This window comes from Cherax quadricarinatus, chromosome 28 (genome assembly GCF_038502225.1).
Source record: "Cherax quadricarinatus isolate ZL_2023a chromosome 28, ASM3850222v1, whole genome shotgun sequence".
Lineage (NCBI taxonomy): Eukaryota > Metazoa > Arthropoda > Malacostraca > Decapoda > Parastacidae > Cherax > Cherax quadricarinatus.
Genome location: NC_091319.1, coordinates 12,128,719 through 12,147,140, shown reverse-complemented (window position 1 = coordinate 12,147,140; position 18,422 = coordinate 12,128,719). Strand labels below are relative to the sequence as shown.

The 18,422-nt window shown below is 40.9% G+C and overlaps 1 protein-coding gene across 3 annotated transcripts in view; it reads left to right on the top strand.

Annotated features, from left to right (window-relative positions):
- LOC128693161 (putative neural-cadherin 2) overlaps window positions 1-18,012 on the top strand; it is a 919,455-nt gene extending 901,443 nt beyond the window's left edge. For all 3 annotated transcript variants that reach the window (XM_070089401.1, XM_070089402.1, XM_070089403.1), the window contains 7 exons: window positions 1,244-1,591; window positions 1,734-2,055; window positions 4,395-4,584; window positions 11,775-12,007; window positions 12,694-12,924; window positions 13,284-13,481; window positions 13,902-18,012. In XM_070089401.1, the coding sequence (XP_069945502.1) occupies window positions 1,244-1,591; window positions 1,734-2,055; window positions 4,395-4,584; window positions 11,775-12,007; window positions 12,694-12,924; window positions 13,284-13,481; window positions 13,902-14,476 (2,097 nt within the window). In that variant the 3' untranslated portion in view covers window positions 14,477-18,012. The remainder of the gene's footprint in view (window positions 1-1,243; window positions 1,592-1,733; window positions 2,056-4,394; window positions 4,585-11,774; window positions 12,008-12,693; window positions 12,925-13,283; window positions 13,482-13,901) is intronic.
- Window positions 18,013-18,422: the final 410 nt, after the last annotated feature.

Here is an 18,422-nt window from a genome sequence, read left to right as displayed (position 1 = left end):
CACTTCACTAAGGATCTGGAGAAACTCCACCCACTTCACTAAGGATCTGGAGAAACTCCAGCCACTTCACTGGCATTCATTTCTCTTATTGTATTTAAAAGAATACAGTAGCTACACTATTTTTTTTATCGTTAGCTGATATATATTCTAAGAGGAGCTATGAAAATATGCATGTTAATCATTACTTAAAAAGTTCCATTATATATATATATATACATATATATATATATATATATATATATATATATATATATATATATATATATATATATATATATATATATATATATATACACACACACACACACACACATATATATATATATATATATATATATATATATATATATATATATATATATATATATATATATATATATATATATATGTCGTGCCGAATAGGCAGAACTTGCCATCTTGGCTTAAATAGCAACGTTCATCTTGCCATATAGGACAAGTGAAAATTTATGTATGCAATAATGTCGCCAAAATCATTCTGAACCTAACGAAAAAAATATATTTTATTGTGTTTGTTTAGTATTAAATTATTGTAAACAAATCTAAAATATATGTAGTTCGGTTAGGCTAAAATAAATTGTTGTTGTTATAATAAGGTTAGGTAAGTTTTCTAAGATTCTTTTGGTGCAAAATTAAATTTTTTTACATTAACATTAATGAAAAAAATATATCTTGAAACGTATAAGAGAAAATTTCAGAAAAGACTTAATTTTAAATGAGTTCTTGCTAATTGACCAGTTTTACATATTCGGCACGACATATATATATACATATTTATATATATATATATATATATATATATATATATACATACATATACATATATATATATATATATATATATATATATATATATATATATATATATATATATATATATATATATATATATATATATATACCGTAAACTCTACGCTCTACCTTCTACACTCTAGACTGTTCACTCTACACTCTACCTTCTAGACTCTACTATATGGTTTCTACACAGACTGAGGTTTTTGTCTAGATTATGTGTATTATACATTTGTTTGAAATAATGGAAGCTTGATTCTCCTTCCTGGGATTGAACCCCACCGTGCCTGATAAGGGCCGTAAGTGTGGCCACGTTCTCGACCCCCCTTTCTGGCTTAAGCAGGGTCAAGCTAGTGGTTAGGTTTTGCTGTGATATAACACAGGAAGCGGGTAAGAAAATGAATTAACTGACTGTCCTGCAGCATCGTTGCAGCTGGTGGACCTGGGAGAGCCGGCCTACAGCAAGGGCAGTGAGGGCGGCTGTCACCCTCAGGAGGAGGCCTGCCCGGGTGGCTCAGCCGGGTGCGGGAGGCGTGGGATGTGCGCGGGCGGCCTCCATCACCCGCAGTGCGAGTGCGATCCAGGGTGGTCAGGCCCCAGCTGCGCCTCCCCCACCATCCCTGCCACTCTCGGCAAGTCGTCCTATATGAAGGTGGCGCTGTCGTTCACGCCGGCGCCGCGAGTTGTGACAGTACAGTTGCGGGTGCGGACCCGCGGCACTCGAAGTGGCCTCTTGCTCCATCTGGCTGCTCACCATCGTGCTGCTGCTTTCACAGTTCATGTGAGTTTATAAAAGTCATTTCTTTCGTTCTCATCATTCGTGTTACTTACAGTCACCTGTCATACTGCTATAATTTATTTCCTCATAAAATCAAGCTAAAATTGTTTATATTACCGCTGGTATCATTTTTTTTGGGTCACAGTTACGTGCAGGAGTAGCATGTGCGTCCGTATCTGGTGCTGGGTGGGCGGCACGGGCGGCCTGCGTGGAGGGCCGGCCGGTCGGTGATGGTGCCTGGCACACCATCATAGCTGAACGACACGGACACAATCTAGTCGTCCGTGTCGACGACGGCGACGGATGGCGGTGCAACGAGTCGCTGGCATCACTGCTTAGCCCCGCCAGGGACGCCAGGTCGTCGCCGGCGCCGCTAGAGGTTGACAAGCATGATGGAGTGACCGTGGGAGGAATGCCGGAGTTCGCGGGAGTTAACCTCGTCACTGTCCACGACGACCTCAGTGATAGTGAGTAGTAACTATCTTCACCTTACAGGACCTTAGTGGACTCGCTATTGAGACTGTACAACGTAACAACATTCAAGATATCAATATTTATTAAATATATCGCTGCAACATTCCCAGCAGGCAGTAAACGACATAGGATAACAAGACGACTATGCTGCCGTCTAAAACTCTCAGCATAAAATAAGCACAAGATAGCTTCAAATGTCAAAAAAAAAAAAGGACGCCTAAAAAAGAAGATAGTGGAGAGTGAACTTCACATACATAGGTGCAGATTCGATTATTTTATATCCAAATAGTGTCAAATTTTTATTCCCATTAAATCACGTTAAACAATTTTCAGTTTACACCTTCTGACCGTCTATTAGTTTTCTCTCTGCTATCCACTCAGTAGTAAACATGACTACGTCTTATGAATGAGTCCGGAAACTTTCATCAGGTCGCATGATTGAATTTCGGGTGCATGCCATTAAGCAACGAGAAAGGCCTTATTAAACTAGGCAGACATTTTATAAACCCATTCTTTTCCAACTACTCTTATAAACAAAGTACCAGGGGAAGAAGAGGCTGCCATGGCATTGTCATCCCTGCCATCCTGACTGCTGGGACGTTTACCTCGGGTATTGGGGATCCTTATCAGGGGATGTTGTTTTGCGCCTTACACAAACAAAGATCTGGGGACACGAGATTGCACTTGTGATGGGTTAAAACGAGAAAAGTTTGGTCTTGGAAAAAAAGTTAGAGACGACAGGACTAGACGTGAGTAAGCCAGACATAAGAAAGAAATTGAGAGGTAAAGTCACGTGAGAGATGAGTAGGTCGCGTTTAAGACATGAGTAGAAAACGGAAAAGTTTAGTCTTTGGAAAAAAAAAAAGTTAGAAACGAGAGGACTAGGCGTGAGAAAACCAGACATAAGAAACTGATGAGTAAAAAAGTCACGTAAGAGGTATGTAGGTCGCGTTTAAGATGTGAGTAGAGATGGAAGAATGGAGAACTGACCTGCACCAGAAGGTTTCCCAGAGAGAGCAAGCCTGGGTCCACATCTTGCCGCATCATCTTTAAGCGTATCCGTCTTCAGCATCCTCATTGCTTCTTATGCCTGGCTGCTCCGCTCTCTCCTTTATCCTTATCTTTAGTGTGTTGTGCCACCCTCTTCTGTTTTCTTGTTTATTTTTTCCAGTATTTTACTGTGTCCTCTCTTCATTTCTTCTCCTTTGATGAGCGTTCGTTGTTATTTTTGTCTCCATTCTTTATGCTTCTTAGCGGCCCCTTTTTTGTGTGCTGCACTAACACACACACACACACACACACAGCGAAGAGGCGGGGCCAGGAGCTATGAATCGACCCCTGCAACCACAAATAGGTGAGCAAATAGGTGAGTACACACACACACACACACACACACACACGTATACTACCTCACTCTCTCTCTCTCTCGGTAATTTTTCGTTGTAAAAAAGGGTCACAAGTGGAATTAATCTATATCAAAACATCACAGGGATGCCCAGGAAAGTCGCTCTGATGCTTAGAGATTCAGATCAGTTATCACAAAGATTCAGATAATTACTTCTTGATCATCGCTTCTCACAAAGACTGTTTAACATCTTTTCTCAGATTTTTATCATTTTTGTGGCTTCCATGTGAGTGTGAGCGCGCGCGTGCTTGTGTATAGTTTTTTTTTATGAGCTGGGCGTCTCTCACCGAGGCAGGTTGACCTGAGAAAAAAGAAACACTTTCACCATCATTCACACTGTCCCTGACAAAATTCACCGCTTCTCCCGTATCGATTACTGAAAAATGAGAATAAATAGATGTATTCACGAGAATTAACATGGTGTAAAAAATGTACTTTTCACTAACTCATCATGGGTTTAAACCCCACCCGTTCCGTGGCTTATAATATTTCTTAGCCCTACTTAACACTTTTAAGAGCAGATGAAGTAGAATAACAGCTGTTAACCTGTAAATGAACAGAGATAGAATAACAGCTATTAACCTGTAAATGAACAGAGAATAAAAGCTGTTAACCTGTAAACGAGCTGAGGTACAATAACATTATTAACCTGTAAATGGGCTGAGGCAGGATAACAGCTATTAACCTGTAAATAAGCTGAAATAGTATAACAGTTATTAACCTGTGAATGAGCTGAGATAGAATAACAGCTATTGACCTGTAAATGAACAGATAGAATAAAAGCTGTTAACCTGTAAACGAGCTGAGGTACAATAATACTATTAACCTGTAAATGAGCTGAGGCAGTATAACAGTTCTTAACTTGTAAATTGAACAGTTTATTTTATTTTAAATCTGGTGAGGTGATCTTAACTTCCTCTTCCTTAGGTTGTGTGGATGATCTGCGTGTATCCGGACGGCCGCTGCCACTGCCACCAGCTGTTAACGGCACCAGCTGGGGTCAAGTGACGACCTCTGAACGTGTGACCCATGGCTGCCCTGCTCCAGATTCCTGCCTGAACACCACCTGTGCTCCGCCACTCTCCTGTGCAAGTACCTGGGGACGAGCCACCTGCAGGTACTAGTGCCAAGTCGCCAGAGTCGCGGTTTCATTGATTAATAGGGATCCCAAAATAGGTACCTTCGAGTTATTGACAGCCACATCATGCAATGTTGTGCCTGTCTTGTGAAGATGACCTCTGCAATACGGCAGCGGATTGCTTGCAATACTACCAAGTCGATATCGAGAGTAGTCAAATAATGCTAATAACATTTGTTATTTATGTTAATAATGCGAATAACTTTTATTCTGTCACTTCGTAAATAAAAAAAAATAAGAACAATGAATCTGTTCCTTCCAGATTCCTACCTATAATTTCTTATAATTTGGATTTTATCTGCGTTCTATAATAAGTATAATTTTTCCTATGAATGATAATAATAATAATAATAATAATAATAATAATAATAATAATAATAATAATAATAATAAAAATAATAATAATAATAATAATAATAATAATAATAATAATAATAATAATAATAATAATAATAATAATAATAATAATAATAATATCAATAATAATAATAATCACTGCGACTTAGCAATAATAACAATAATAATAATGCACAAATAACCCGCACATAAAAGAGAGAAGCTTACGACGACGTTTCGGTCCGACTTGGACCATTGACAAAGTCACACTGACTTTGTCAATGGTCCAAGTCGGACCGAAACGTCGTCGTAAGCTTCTCTCTTTTATGTGCGAGTTATTTGTGTATTGTTCCAGTCACGGTATTGTGCCTTTTTGTTATTTAATAATAATAATCACTGTGACTTAGATTTATTATTGGAATATTTACCGAGAAGCTCTAAACCTGTAGGGGGGTCATGCAGAGCCTGGTGTTTTTTTTTTATTATTTATTGCACGATCATTTGCGAGCACCGACTGGCAGTGGTGAGTTGTTGCACACATTAACTTCCGTTTATTTTTAATCTTTGTGTAGGCCTGTATATGATGAGAGAAAAAATATTTTCTTCGTGAAAATTTCTTTGGAAAAATCACGAAAGTATCCAAGTTCTTTAATATATGTAATTGAAAAGCTGTTTATGTAATCTAATGTAAGCGTTCGTGATCTTTCTGTCTTATATTTGTTTTGTATTGTATTCTCTATTTATTTGTTTTTCAAAGTATTTTGCAAGTATTTAGTTTGTTATTCATACGAATATTCTTAGGAACGTTTTACACGTTTTGGCATATCTCTGAAGAGTCCCGCTGCCTCTGTCATAAGTACAACTGGCTAACTTTCACGTCTTCAAACTTCGTCCTTTACATAGCTACTGACACTCTGTGGCCCTCTGTGACACTCCGTCACTTGCAGGCGCCACTCGAGTACCAGAACTCCTGCCATCTGTGCCATCGGCTTCACCTTCGCTACAAGGAATTCATGTGTGCCTCACAGCCTTCCATTTGATGCTCCTTGTCTCAGCTATCTGGAAAGAAACATCCTTGAGAAGGGTTCTTTATCCACGGAATTAAAACAACCGGTATTTTATCCCGATCAGACGTGATTATCTCCCATTCCTCAAGTAATGTAAGACGCTAACGGGCTGAGATCATCGCCGCACTTCCATCATCCTGTGGCTGCAGCATTGAAAAGCTTATTTCAGCATATAACTGGAAGAGACGGAAATGCTTGACTATGATATCTCACAACGTCCACTTACCCGTCAACATTTATGTATTACAGTTTTTATACACTGACGAAAAGTATTTTTCCCGTGGACCGGAAGGTTAAATAACTGAGTTTCTTTAAAAAAATTAGCATCTTTGAATGACCAATTAGAGTTTCTTAATTATAATAAAAAAAATCGAAATAATTTCTTAATTATTTTTTTTTTTCATGAAGTCAGGGTTTAGCATTGTCTTCTTGATTTCTCAGTTATAAAGATTTTTCTTTATCTGCATGTCTTGTTTCCTGGCCACATGAAATACCTGAAAAACTGGGAAAGAATTTGTGTTAGAGTATATTTAGTGTTGTATAATGTATGGGGTGACGTGAAAAAAGGAAACAGGAGTGTTTCCTGACGCTGGTTAGGAAACAGGACAAGTGTTTCAAACTAGGGTTTTAGTCATATGATGACCCGCCACTGGAGTTTTCGGTCATCTGACCGAAGCCTTCTGCCGGCTTATCGGTCAACCTCTATGCGAAAAGAGGAGAGTCCAGAGTTGTGATCTAAGACGTGTTCAGAGTGATGTACAACAGAGAGTAGCTGCCTGCAGATAATGAAATTAATTTTGCATTTAAGAGGGGATGCTAAACCAGTACGGGTTACATAGCGCCAGGTAAATGGGAGGCAATCAGGTTTAATTCATGGAAGGGGAGAAAAGGCCGAGTTTCTTGGATCAAGGGCCCACCTCGCTGGCATCAACCAACCTCCCTAGATTAAAGATACTATGATAATTTAATATTTCCGTACGAGAAAAATTGTGGAGGAATAATGAGCACTCCTCTCTACCATACTGGCTCGACCATAATAATATGCTCTGAGGAACAAAAGGTAATCAGATTTAATCCAAGGAAAACTTTAATTAACTGGATCGAGAATTCTTTGCCAGCACCAGTACATCCCAGTTGAAGGACTGTGCAATGAAGACTTTTTTTTTTATATTCGTGGCCTTGAGTGTACTATGGTGATCTAGCATGAATGTACTCAGTGGTCAGTCGTCACGTGAGGTCACAGACCCTGAGCTGCTTTGGGGATTAGCGTGGACGGTTACAAAGCATGGCTTGCTTCTGCAGTGTTTTAAAAACTGAGTTTGGAGAGTTGAAGGAGGAGGTCTTGCTTCTCCAGGAGGAGATTAGGAGGCTGAAGGTCCACCTCAATGGGCCTGGGAGAGAGTGTGAGGTGGTTGGAGATGTGGGGAATGAGGCTTCTAGCAGTGAGGTGCAGTCTGTCTCTCACTGTGAGGAGGCTGTAGGTGGGGAGGTAGCAACGGGTACCAGCAGTGAGGTGCAGCCCAGCACCTGCTACAAGTGGCGAGTTGTTCACAGTAATGGGAGGCGCATCAGAGTAAGGAAAGTTAAGAGTGAAGATCTGAAGGTAGGAAATCGCTTCTCTGTTCTCCAGGATGAATGTACTTCAGTGGCCAGTGAAGGTAAGGGTACTACTGCCCCTGCTAATGAAGGTAAGCGCATTCTTGTGGTTGGTGACTCTCAGGTAAGATATGTTGACCGTGCTTTTTGTAATAGGAATAAGAAGATGAGAGATAGAGTGTGCTTCCCTGGAGCTGGTGTTGGGGACATTGTCAACAGACTGGATAATATCATGTCAGGTAATGGGAACAAGCCCATTATCTGTCTCAGTGCTGGTGGAAATGATATTGGGAAGGGTAGGAGAGAAGAGCTGCTAGATAAGTACAGGTCAGCTATAGATTTCATTAAGTCTAAGGGAGGGATCCCAATCATATGTAGCATCTTGCCTAGAAGGGGAGTAGGAAATGAATGGTTGTCTAGGGCAATTGGTGTAAATTGCTGGCTAGACAGATACTGCAAGGAACTTGCAATCCCATTCATTGACAACTGGAACAACTTTTATGGCAAACATGATATGTATGCAAGGGATGGGGTTCATCTCTCTGGGGCAGGGGTGGTAGCACTTGCAGACTCGATTGAGAAGGCCATTGGTGAAATGCCTATGATTTTAAACTGATGGAAGATAGAGGTATGGGTGTGTGTGGGAAACAAGCAGGTTGCAACACTAGGGTTGGAAACAGTAAATGTATAAAAGGCATTCAGCATGAAGTTATAAATAAAGACAATAGAACAGGTCAGAAAACAAAGGGGGACAGCAGAGGGCAGCAAGGGACTAGCTCCCTTAAGGTTTACTATACTAATAGCAGGAGTGTTAGAAATAAGATAGATGAGCTAAGATTAATTGCAAGTGCAGGAAACATAGATATTATTGCTATAACAGAGACCTGGCTCAATCTGAAAGATAGAGAGATGCCATCTGAATGTCACATACAAGGCTATAAATTATTCCACACTGACAGGGTCAACAGGAAAGGTGGTGGAGTAGCGATGTATGTCAGAGACAATTTAAATTGTTGTGTTAGACAAGATATTAAATTAGAAGCGTCAGCCACTGAATCTGTTTGGTTACAGCTTCTCGAGGGCCGAGAAAAACTAATTTTGGGTGTGATTTACAGGGCCCCAAATCTTGATAGGGAGTGCAGTAAACTTCTATGGGACGAAATTCGTAAGGCATCTACATACGAAAATGTTGTGCTAATGGGAGATTTCAACTATAGACAGATTGACTGGAGCAATTTGACAGGAAATTTAGAGTCGGGTGACTTTCTTGATACGATCCAGGATTGTTTTTTAAAACAGTTTGTGACAGAGCCAACTAGGGGAAATAACCTCCTTGACTTGGTTCTTGCCAGTAGGGAAACACTAATTAATAATCTTGAGGTTAATGATGAGCTTGGGGAGAGTGATCACAAATCACTCAGTTTTAACATATCATGGAATTCCCCTAATAATGGCAATCAAGTCTCCGTCCCTGACTTTCGCTTGGCTGATTTCATAGGACTGAAAAATTACTTAGGTGGGCTGAACTGGAATGACCTGACTAGGGGTCAGGTAGGTGGTGATGGTTGCCGATATGATGCTTTCCAGGGCATAGTTCTAGCTGCTCAGTCAAATTATGTTCCAAATAGGGAAATCAGATCAAACAAAAATGATCCTAAATGGATGAACAATAGATTAAAATATCTGATTGGTCAAAAGAGAGGCATATATAGGCAAATCAAAAGAGGAGAGGGGCAATTAAGAAATCGATATATTCAGTTAAAGAGAGAAATAAAAAAGGGAATTAGAAAAGCAAAAAGAGATTATGAGGTTAAAGTTGCAAGAGAATCGAAGACTAACCCAAAAGGATTCTTTCAGGTATACAGAAGTAAGATCAGGGACAAGATAGGCCCACTCAAAAGTTCCTCGGGTCAGCTCACTGACAGTGATAAGGAAATGTGTAGAATTTTTAACACATACTTCCTCTCAGTTTTTACACAGGAGGATACCAGTGATATTCAAGTAATGATAAATTATGTAGAACAGGACGATAATAAACTGTGCACTATTAGGGTCACAAGTGACATGGTCCTTAGGCAAATAGATAAATTAAAACCTAACAAATCCCCAGGCCCTGATGAACTGTATGCAAGGGTTCTAAAGGAATGTAAAGAGGAGCTTAGCACACCTTTGGCTAATCTTTTCAACATATCACTACAAACTGGCATGGTGCCAGATAAGTGGAAAATGGCAAATGTGATACCTATTTTCAAAACAGGTGACAGGTCCTTAGCTTCGAACTATAGACCAATAAGCCTAACCTCCATAGTGGGAAAATTTATGGAATCAATAATTGCCGAGGCAGTTCGTAGCCACCTTGAAAAGCATAAATTAATCAACGAATCTCAGCATGGTTTTACAAAGGGACGTTCCTGCCTTACGAATTTATTAACTTTTTTCACTAAGGTATTTGAGGAGGTAGATCATGGTAACGAATATGATATTGTGTATATGGACTTCAGTAAGGCTTTTGACAGGGTCCCACATCAGAGACTATTGAGGAAAATTAAAGCACATGGAATAGGAGGAGAAATTTTTTCCTGGATAGAGGCATGGTTGACAAATAGGCAGCAGAGAGTTTGCATAAATGGGGAGAAATCAGAGTGGGGAAGCGTCACGAGCGGTGTTCCACAGGGGTCAGTGTTGGGCCCCCTGCTGTTCACAATCTACATAAACGACATAGATGAGGGCATAAAGAGCGACATCGGCAAGTTTGCCGATGACACCAAAATAGGCCGTCGAATTCATTCTGACGAGGACATTCGAGCACTCCAGGAAGATTTGAATAGACTGATGCAGTGGTCGGAGAAGTGGCAGATGCAGTTTAATATAGACAAATGCAAAGTTCTAAATGTTGGACAGGACAATAACCATGCCACATATAAACTAAATAATGTAGATCTTAATATTACGGATTGCGAAAAAGATTTAGGAGTTCTGGTTAGCAGTAATCTGAAACCAAGACAACAGTGCATAAGTGTTCGCAATAAAGCTAATAGAATCCTTGGCTTCATATCAAGAAGCATAAATAATAGGAGTCCTCAGGTTGTTCTTCAACTCTATACATCCTTGGTTAGGCCTCATTTAGATTATGCTGCACAGTTTTGGTCACCGTATTACAGAATGGATATAAATTCTCTGGAAAATGTACAAAGGAGGATGACAAAGATGATCCCATGTATCAGAAACCTTCCCTATGAGGATAGACTAAGGGCCCTGAAACTGCACTCTCTAGAAAGACGTAGAATTAGGGGGGATATGATTGAGGTTTATAAGTGGAAGACAGGAATAAATAAAGGGGATGTAAATAGTGTGCTGATAATATCTAGCCTAGACAGGACTCGCAGCAATGGTTTTAAGTTGGAAAAATTCAGATTCAGGAGGGATATAGGAAAGTACTGGTTTGGTAATAGAGTTGTGGATGAGTGGAACAAACTCCCAAGTACCGTTATAGAGGCCAGAACGTTGTGTAGCTTTAAAAATAGGTTGGATAAATACATGAGTAGATGTGGGTGGGTGTGAGTTAGACCTGATAGCTTGTGCTAACGGGTCGGTTGCCGTGTTCCTCCCTTGAGTCAATGTGACCTGACCTGACTAGGTTGGGTGCATTGGCTTAAGCCGGTAGGGACTTGGACCTGCCTCGCATGGGCCAGTAGGCCTTCTGCAGTGTTCCTTCGTTCTTATGTTCTTATGTTCTTAAGTAGCTTTATCGATCCACAGTGATCTGTACATATTATGCCCCTCAAGGAAGGTTCCTTTAGGGAATTGGATTTGTGCTCCAGTTCCCCGAATTAAATCTGAATGCCTTCCACATCCCCCCCCCCCCAGGCGCTGTATAATCCTCCGAGTTTAGAGCTTCCCCCTTGATTATAATAATAATAATAATGTACATACTACGGCGACAGTGTGTTTTCTGAGCCTGACCTGGCTCAGGTTTTTGCTTTGTTGTCTTATTTTCTTCGTCAGGAAACAAGTGTTTCCTGAAACGGGTCTTCGTCAGATGAAGTCCCGTAATTAAGCATCCACTGACCTATCGGAGCTAGGTTTTCAACCGTTTTACGAAACAAAGAATCGCAGTATTGTCTAAGACATAGCTTTCAGAGTGTTTAATGTTAGCATTGTATTCCTTAGCTGTGGATCCGGGCGTCAGCTGGTGGGCCACACCTGTGAGGACGTGGATGAGTGCCTCTGGCGGCCCTGCCTGCACGGTGGCACCTGCTACAACCTGCGGCCCGGCTACCTCTGTGTTTGTGGCCCGGGCCACACCGGTGATAACTGTGAATGGGGCGGCTTGGCGTCAAGTGGGCACCCACTCACAGCCCCTGCTGCCATAGCGGCTCTCACTCTCTCACTTCTCTTACTTGGTCAGTACGCTACGACAAAATATAAATTTATTTTTGAAATATCAGCATGAAAAGTATTTTAAAAAGTCATGAATGCAAGAAAAAAACAGAAATGCCAGAGCGCTTTCGTTTATTTGCTCATATATCTTCCAAGTATAAACACAAAAATGCACTCACAATAACACTTTGACAACTTATTAACATTTATAGTTGTTTTGATTGCATCCACTTAACAGTGTGCCCTTTGAACTAGATAGCTGCTTTAAAATACACGAATTCTGCCTGATACTAATCAGTAATTTCTTTCTCACGAAGATCAGTTCTTGATAATCTTCTGAACATAGTACAGAACATACTTAAACACTTCAAACATACTAATTTTACAGGCGTTTTACCTCATACCCGAGTGAGACTCGAACCTGTATCTTAACTGCATGTACCTTGTGATTAACTAAGGTGTAATGAACACTTTTCAATGCTCACTAATAACTCACATAGAGACAGAAACTCTTCGGCATCAGCATCTAAGATATCGGCTTATCATCGGTTCGAGCCTGACTCCTGGCTATAAGGTAAAATATTTGAAAGAACAGTGAACAAGGTCGTAATGTTTGTATATATATAGGATTACTGAGTCTTCGATGTATCTTCGTCGCTCCCATGACACAGCTCATGTCAGCAGGAATATATGTTGATCTTCCTCTCAGTGGTGCTGGGTGTGGTGTTCTCCATCCGTTTGCACCGCCAGTGGCAGGGTCGGGCTCTGGCTGCCCGCCAGGTGGGCAGGGTGGGCGGGGAGGAGGAGGAGGAGGGCACTATCATAGCAGTGAAGGGCGGCATAGATGACAGTGCCGGCACTAGGCTGAAGGATGATGGAGATCACGACACATTTCTCGACTGCCTCAAGTACAACCTACAACCCACATCCCTAAAGCAAGGTTGGTTGATGAATTGTGTGTGTGTGTGTGTGTGTGTGTGTGTGTGTGTGTGTGTCATTATATACATTGAATTATATATAAAATGTGTGTATGTATATATATATATATATATATATATATATATATATATATATATATATATATATATATATATATATATATATATATATATATATATATATATAGAGAGAGAGAGAGAGAGAGAGAGAGAGAGAGAATTTCATACATATGTTCTGAACAAACGACCTCCACCAAAAATCTTCGTTGTCCTTGTCATAAATGTTAAAGAGCGATTTCTTTAGTATTCATGTCAATGTTCAAAGCGTTCCTGCTCATATCTGCTCTCCCACACCTTACAGACGACAGCACAGCTGGCCCTGCCAGCAGCACCATCTCCTTGATGGAGGAGGCTGCCACAGCAGCAGCAGCTGGTGGAGTACCCCGGTTAGCCGCCGCTGCCACCGCTCCAGAACCTCTACCGGCCAGGGATGACCTTCGAGCTTATGCCTACGAGGGTGACGGGTCGTCCGCGGGTTCTCTCAGCTCGGCCATATCAGGTCAAAGGCGCATTTCGCGTGTTCCTATCCCTTTCGCCTCTTCCCATTTGTAAATTTGCAGCATTATCCCCTCCCTGCTGAAATTAATTTTAGTTTTTACTAATTTTTAGCATCATATTCACAGCTTATTTTTACCGTTTGGCATTTCCAGGCTTACACAGTATTGTAAATCCAAAGCCCGACTTTCACTTTAATTGTATTGTTTTTCCAAGCCCCTTCCACTGAAGTAATTGCCTCCTTTTTATTTCATATTTCCACGCATCTCCGATTCTCACTGAGATACCCATAACAAATATCTTTGTTTTAAGAAAGATTTATCTCTCACCACACGGTGTATGTGAGCTGCTACCTGTTGCTGTGACCTGTTGCTGTGACCTGTGATCAGTGGTTGACTGTGGCCTGCCTCACCCTCCCCAGCAGGTCTGCGGGTGGAGCTGGACGAGGAGGGGAACATCAAGCCGCTAGTGTCGGAGTTCCTGGAAGTAATGGACTTGTTGAGGAACTTGCCCGAAGCCACCAAGTGTTCCTCACTCCTCGCTAAACTTGACGAGAAGTTGGTTCTTAAAGGCAGCAACAGTAGTAGCGGGTGTGGGCAGAAGAGACCGCCACACCACCCTCACCCGCCTCCTTCAACACCACAGACCAATGCATCGTCCACGCCATGCACCAGCACATCCAAGCCATGCAACAAATCACCCACGCCATGCAACAAATCATCAACACCATGCACCAATACAACATCAACGCCACGCACCAAATCACCGATACCGTGCAACAAATCATCCACGCCCTGCACCAGTACATCATCCACGCCATACAATAAATCATTCACGCCATGCAGCAAAACATCATCAACACCATTCGCCAGTACATCATCCACACCCATGCCTAAATCCTGCTTGACCTCCACCACTCTCAGCAAAGAACCACGGCACACGAGCACCAGATCTGTCACCTCATCCCGAAATATAGAGGAACACTCTACATCCTGCTGATGTGATGTTGTGGCAGTGGCATCCAGCTGACTCACATACTCAGGGACAAAGAGAAATATAGCCACTCTGCCGAGTAAAATCCTGAGGAGGAAAATCTAAGAAATCCTTAGTTCTATAAACTGTCTAGTGATGTTTTGTAAACAGTTTAGTTTTTGGAGAGATAAGGTGAATGACAGAGCCGGCGGAATTTGAGCTGTCATGTGTAGGCAGGTGTTGTTAATACGATTATAACGAGTGTCACGGTTCATTTAGAAGTGCTATGGTTCTTGTACGATTGCCATGGTGCATGCATAAGTGCCATAGTTTGTGAGTACCATGACTCATGAGTGCATAAGTCATGGTACTCTCATAGTTCAATCAATAATAATACACCTGTACACAGAATTTCATATCCAAATTAGTTATATAAACAAGTGACATATATCATTTGTATATAAACAAGAGTATCACCCTATAGTTCATAGTAAAACTGATGAAGTGAGAGGTGGTGCATCCCCTCATCTAAGTTTTGGAATTAATATTTTTTATAATGTTCAGAAATTCTTTAATACCATTAATTTTTTTATGGACTTTGCCCCCAAAAATGTCAGTAGCTCACATTGGTGCGACTTGCATGAGTTTTTTATTGAATCAAATAAATTTAAATAACCCACCGGGTTTAGCGATTAATATGAATATAATAATATTTAAATTAAACCATTCGAGAGATGCAGTGCTGTTAGGCGCCAAATATTGGACGGTGCAGTATCCACTATTTGGCGCATCACTTTCCCGATAGAGTTGAACCCCATTGTTGATGTCACAAGTGCGTTGTAACAGGTGAAGGAGGAAAGTCAAGATTATGCGGAGGATGATGTTACAGCACTGATGCGGGAAACAACAATTACACAACTTGGGAGAAAGTGACACGAAAAATGTGCAGCAGTTAGGTTACCTTTATTCCGAAACGTTTCGCCTACACAGTAGGTTTCTTCAGTCGAGTACAGAGGCGGCAGCAGAAGTAGAGATGCAAAGACGATGTAATCATTCCATCATCACCCTTGAAGAAAGTATTTGAAGAAGTCCCATGTACTCTTTCCTTAGTCCCAGGCAAATCCTAGCCCCATAGATATCAAAAATTACTGAATAACATTTTCAGAGCCTTTATATGTTCTATGGAAACAAACACAGGCGTCCTAGTATAAATTTTAAATATAATTACTGAGATAACCAGTCTCCACGAGGTGAATATGATAATGGTATAGCATAAGAACAAGTAGATAAGGCACTGGTGCATCAGTTAGGTATCTTTATACCGAAACGTTTCGCCTTCACAGTAGGCTTCTGTTGCCTCCTCTGTACTCGACTGAAGGAGCCTGTGTAGGCGGATCCTTTCTGAATAAAGATACCTAACTGGTGCACATGTGCCTTACTTATCAATTCCCCAAAGGTGGCAGTGAAGCGCTCGTTAACTTTAAGCAAAGGCGTCAAACATTATCATAGTCTCTGAAGAAAGCTAAGACGCTATACTATTAAGCGAATATAGAAGCAACATTTACATAATCCAAGACAACTAAGGATCAGAACAAAACGCTTCTGCCTCTCGCAGCTGATAGATCACTATGACATAGATTCGAATGAGCATCCAAACAAGCAAAATGCCGACACATTATACACACAGACTACGCGAATGCATGCTAGAAGAATAAGTGAGATTGGGAACAGATGGAGTGTTAACAATAATGTAAATCGGACACACAAAAAAGAAACCAAGAATAATCAGAGTGCGCCACAGTGAAAACTTTTCTTCATTTCTCTCTCTCATTCCCCTAATCCGACATAGACAAAAGGACAAGTAATAAATCTGTATTATTCTTCACAGGTGACACTAAAATCTGCATGATAGTTGCACCCATCAAGTTCACAGCAAATCTCGAAGTCAGAGTAAATCAAGTCTTTCACTGGGCCACTGAAAACAAATACTACATGAGAGCAAATTTCAGCTATTTCAGATTTTTAAAATTTGGAGAAAAAAATGCTAGTATAGTACAAAAACAATCAAATCACTAGACAGAGCAGAAGAGGAATGTAAGGGACTTAGTGGTAATTATATACAAAGATCTTAAAGTTCAAGGAATACCATTTTTGTACTCTCAAAACTGCGTGGAAAATTATGTCCTGGATAACAAAAAAAGACTTCAAAATAAGGATACAAAGACAATTACAATTAACCTTAATGTATATACTTGTCAATACATGCATGTACTTGTATTTAGTGTAGGCATTACTGAATATCTGGAGGATACATTGGGAGCTTTCACTTTTCACATCACTACAGAACCTAAGTGGCTGGTAACGCTGAAAATCTCCCAGTTTTCTCCCTGCATCCTAGGCCAAAATGATTCAAATATCTGAAAAAATACTTGAATTGGTTTCAAATCTGTACACTGGAATAACCTCTTATAAGAGAGGAGGCAGGTAAAATTTCCTGCGTTTGTTCATTTGGTGAACATCGCCCCCACTGCCTGATCAGAGTGTTGATGCTAACAGTACTTAAACCACGATAGGCACAACAGACCGGTCGATTAGGAGGAGACTCGAAGAACTTATCAAATTCCATTTTAAAGACAGCTTGGGGTCTATAGGTAATTTATATTTATTTATGAAGAGAGGGTACTGAAACGTACTGAACCCTTTAGACTTACTCAGTGTACTTGTACTTGTGTACTTAGTGTACTTGTAGCACCCCTGCTCTTCATAAGGGGTGCTTTGCACCGTCTACCGGGCAGCTTGCTCATGTATAGAGGAATTTCACTGTGCGAATATAGATCCATTGTCTACAATTTTGTAAAGGCATGTATTATAATGCATCTTTTCCGTGTGTAATGCTATAGGTTCGAACCTTTGAACTCCGATAAGGGAGCAGAGAGTGTCTGGACTCAGCTATGGTGCCGGATTTAGACATACACTTTTTCATTGGCGAAGTGCATAGATCGGAACTTATAGGCCTCCAGGAAGTACAGCGAGAGGGTTTTAAATAATTTAAATATTTGAAATGATACTGAAAGTGAAAGATTCCTGTGCATTCTCCAGATATACATGAAGCAGACGCAAAGGTGTCCATCGAGTACATAAATAACTCAATAAGCATGAAGGGTCCGAAGTGTACCAACACTCGCTTCAAAAAAAGTGGGAATTACCGACAAATTTCTGACTGTCTTTAAAAGGAATACCTAAACAACAGGCTAGAAACTTTTCCCGAGGGATAAATGAGAGACACGTCCCGAGGGATGAATGAGAGGCACTTCCCGAGGGATGAATGAGAGACACTTCCCGAGGGATGAATGAGACACACTTCCCGAGGGATGAATGAGAGACACTTCCCGAATGACGGAGAAACATAGGTTCCGCTGGCTCAACAAACCTGACAGAAGAGTTCTGGTCCGAGACCGGGCTTCGAGGGCGATGATCCCCAGGGCCATAACCCCCCAGGGCCACAACCCCCCAGGGCCATGACCCCCCAGGGCCATAACCCCCCAGGGCCATAACCCCCAGGGCCATGAGGCCATAACCCCCCAGGTAACCCCTTAGGGCCATGATGACTATCAAGATAACCAGTGAATGCTATCAGAGTGACACACACCACTTACCAGTACCTAAAAAAAAAAGGACTGAAAGAGGTAACAGCGACGCCAGGAAATTTTTAGCGGCTACAATAAAAACAAAAAAAGCCGTAAACACAGAAGTCGCTAATAGAGATATAGATAGTTTTTATGATGCATTTACGTACATCTATGTAATTTATATTAAGTGAGAAATTTCTCATATATAGCGGAGCGTTTGTCACTTCGCTCTTACAAAAAAAAATTGATTCCTTTTTGCTATATTGGCGAGCAAATATAGTGTCCTTAGATATTTTATACATTTATAGAATATCTATATTAAATGTAATTAAGTTAAATTGTAG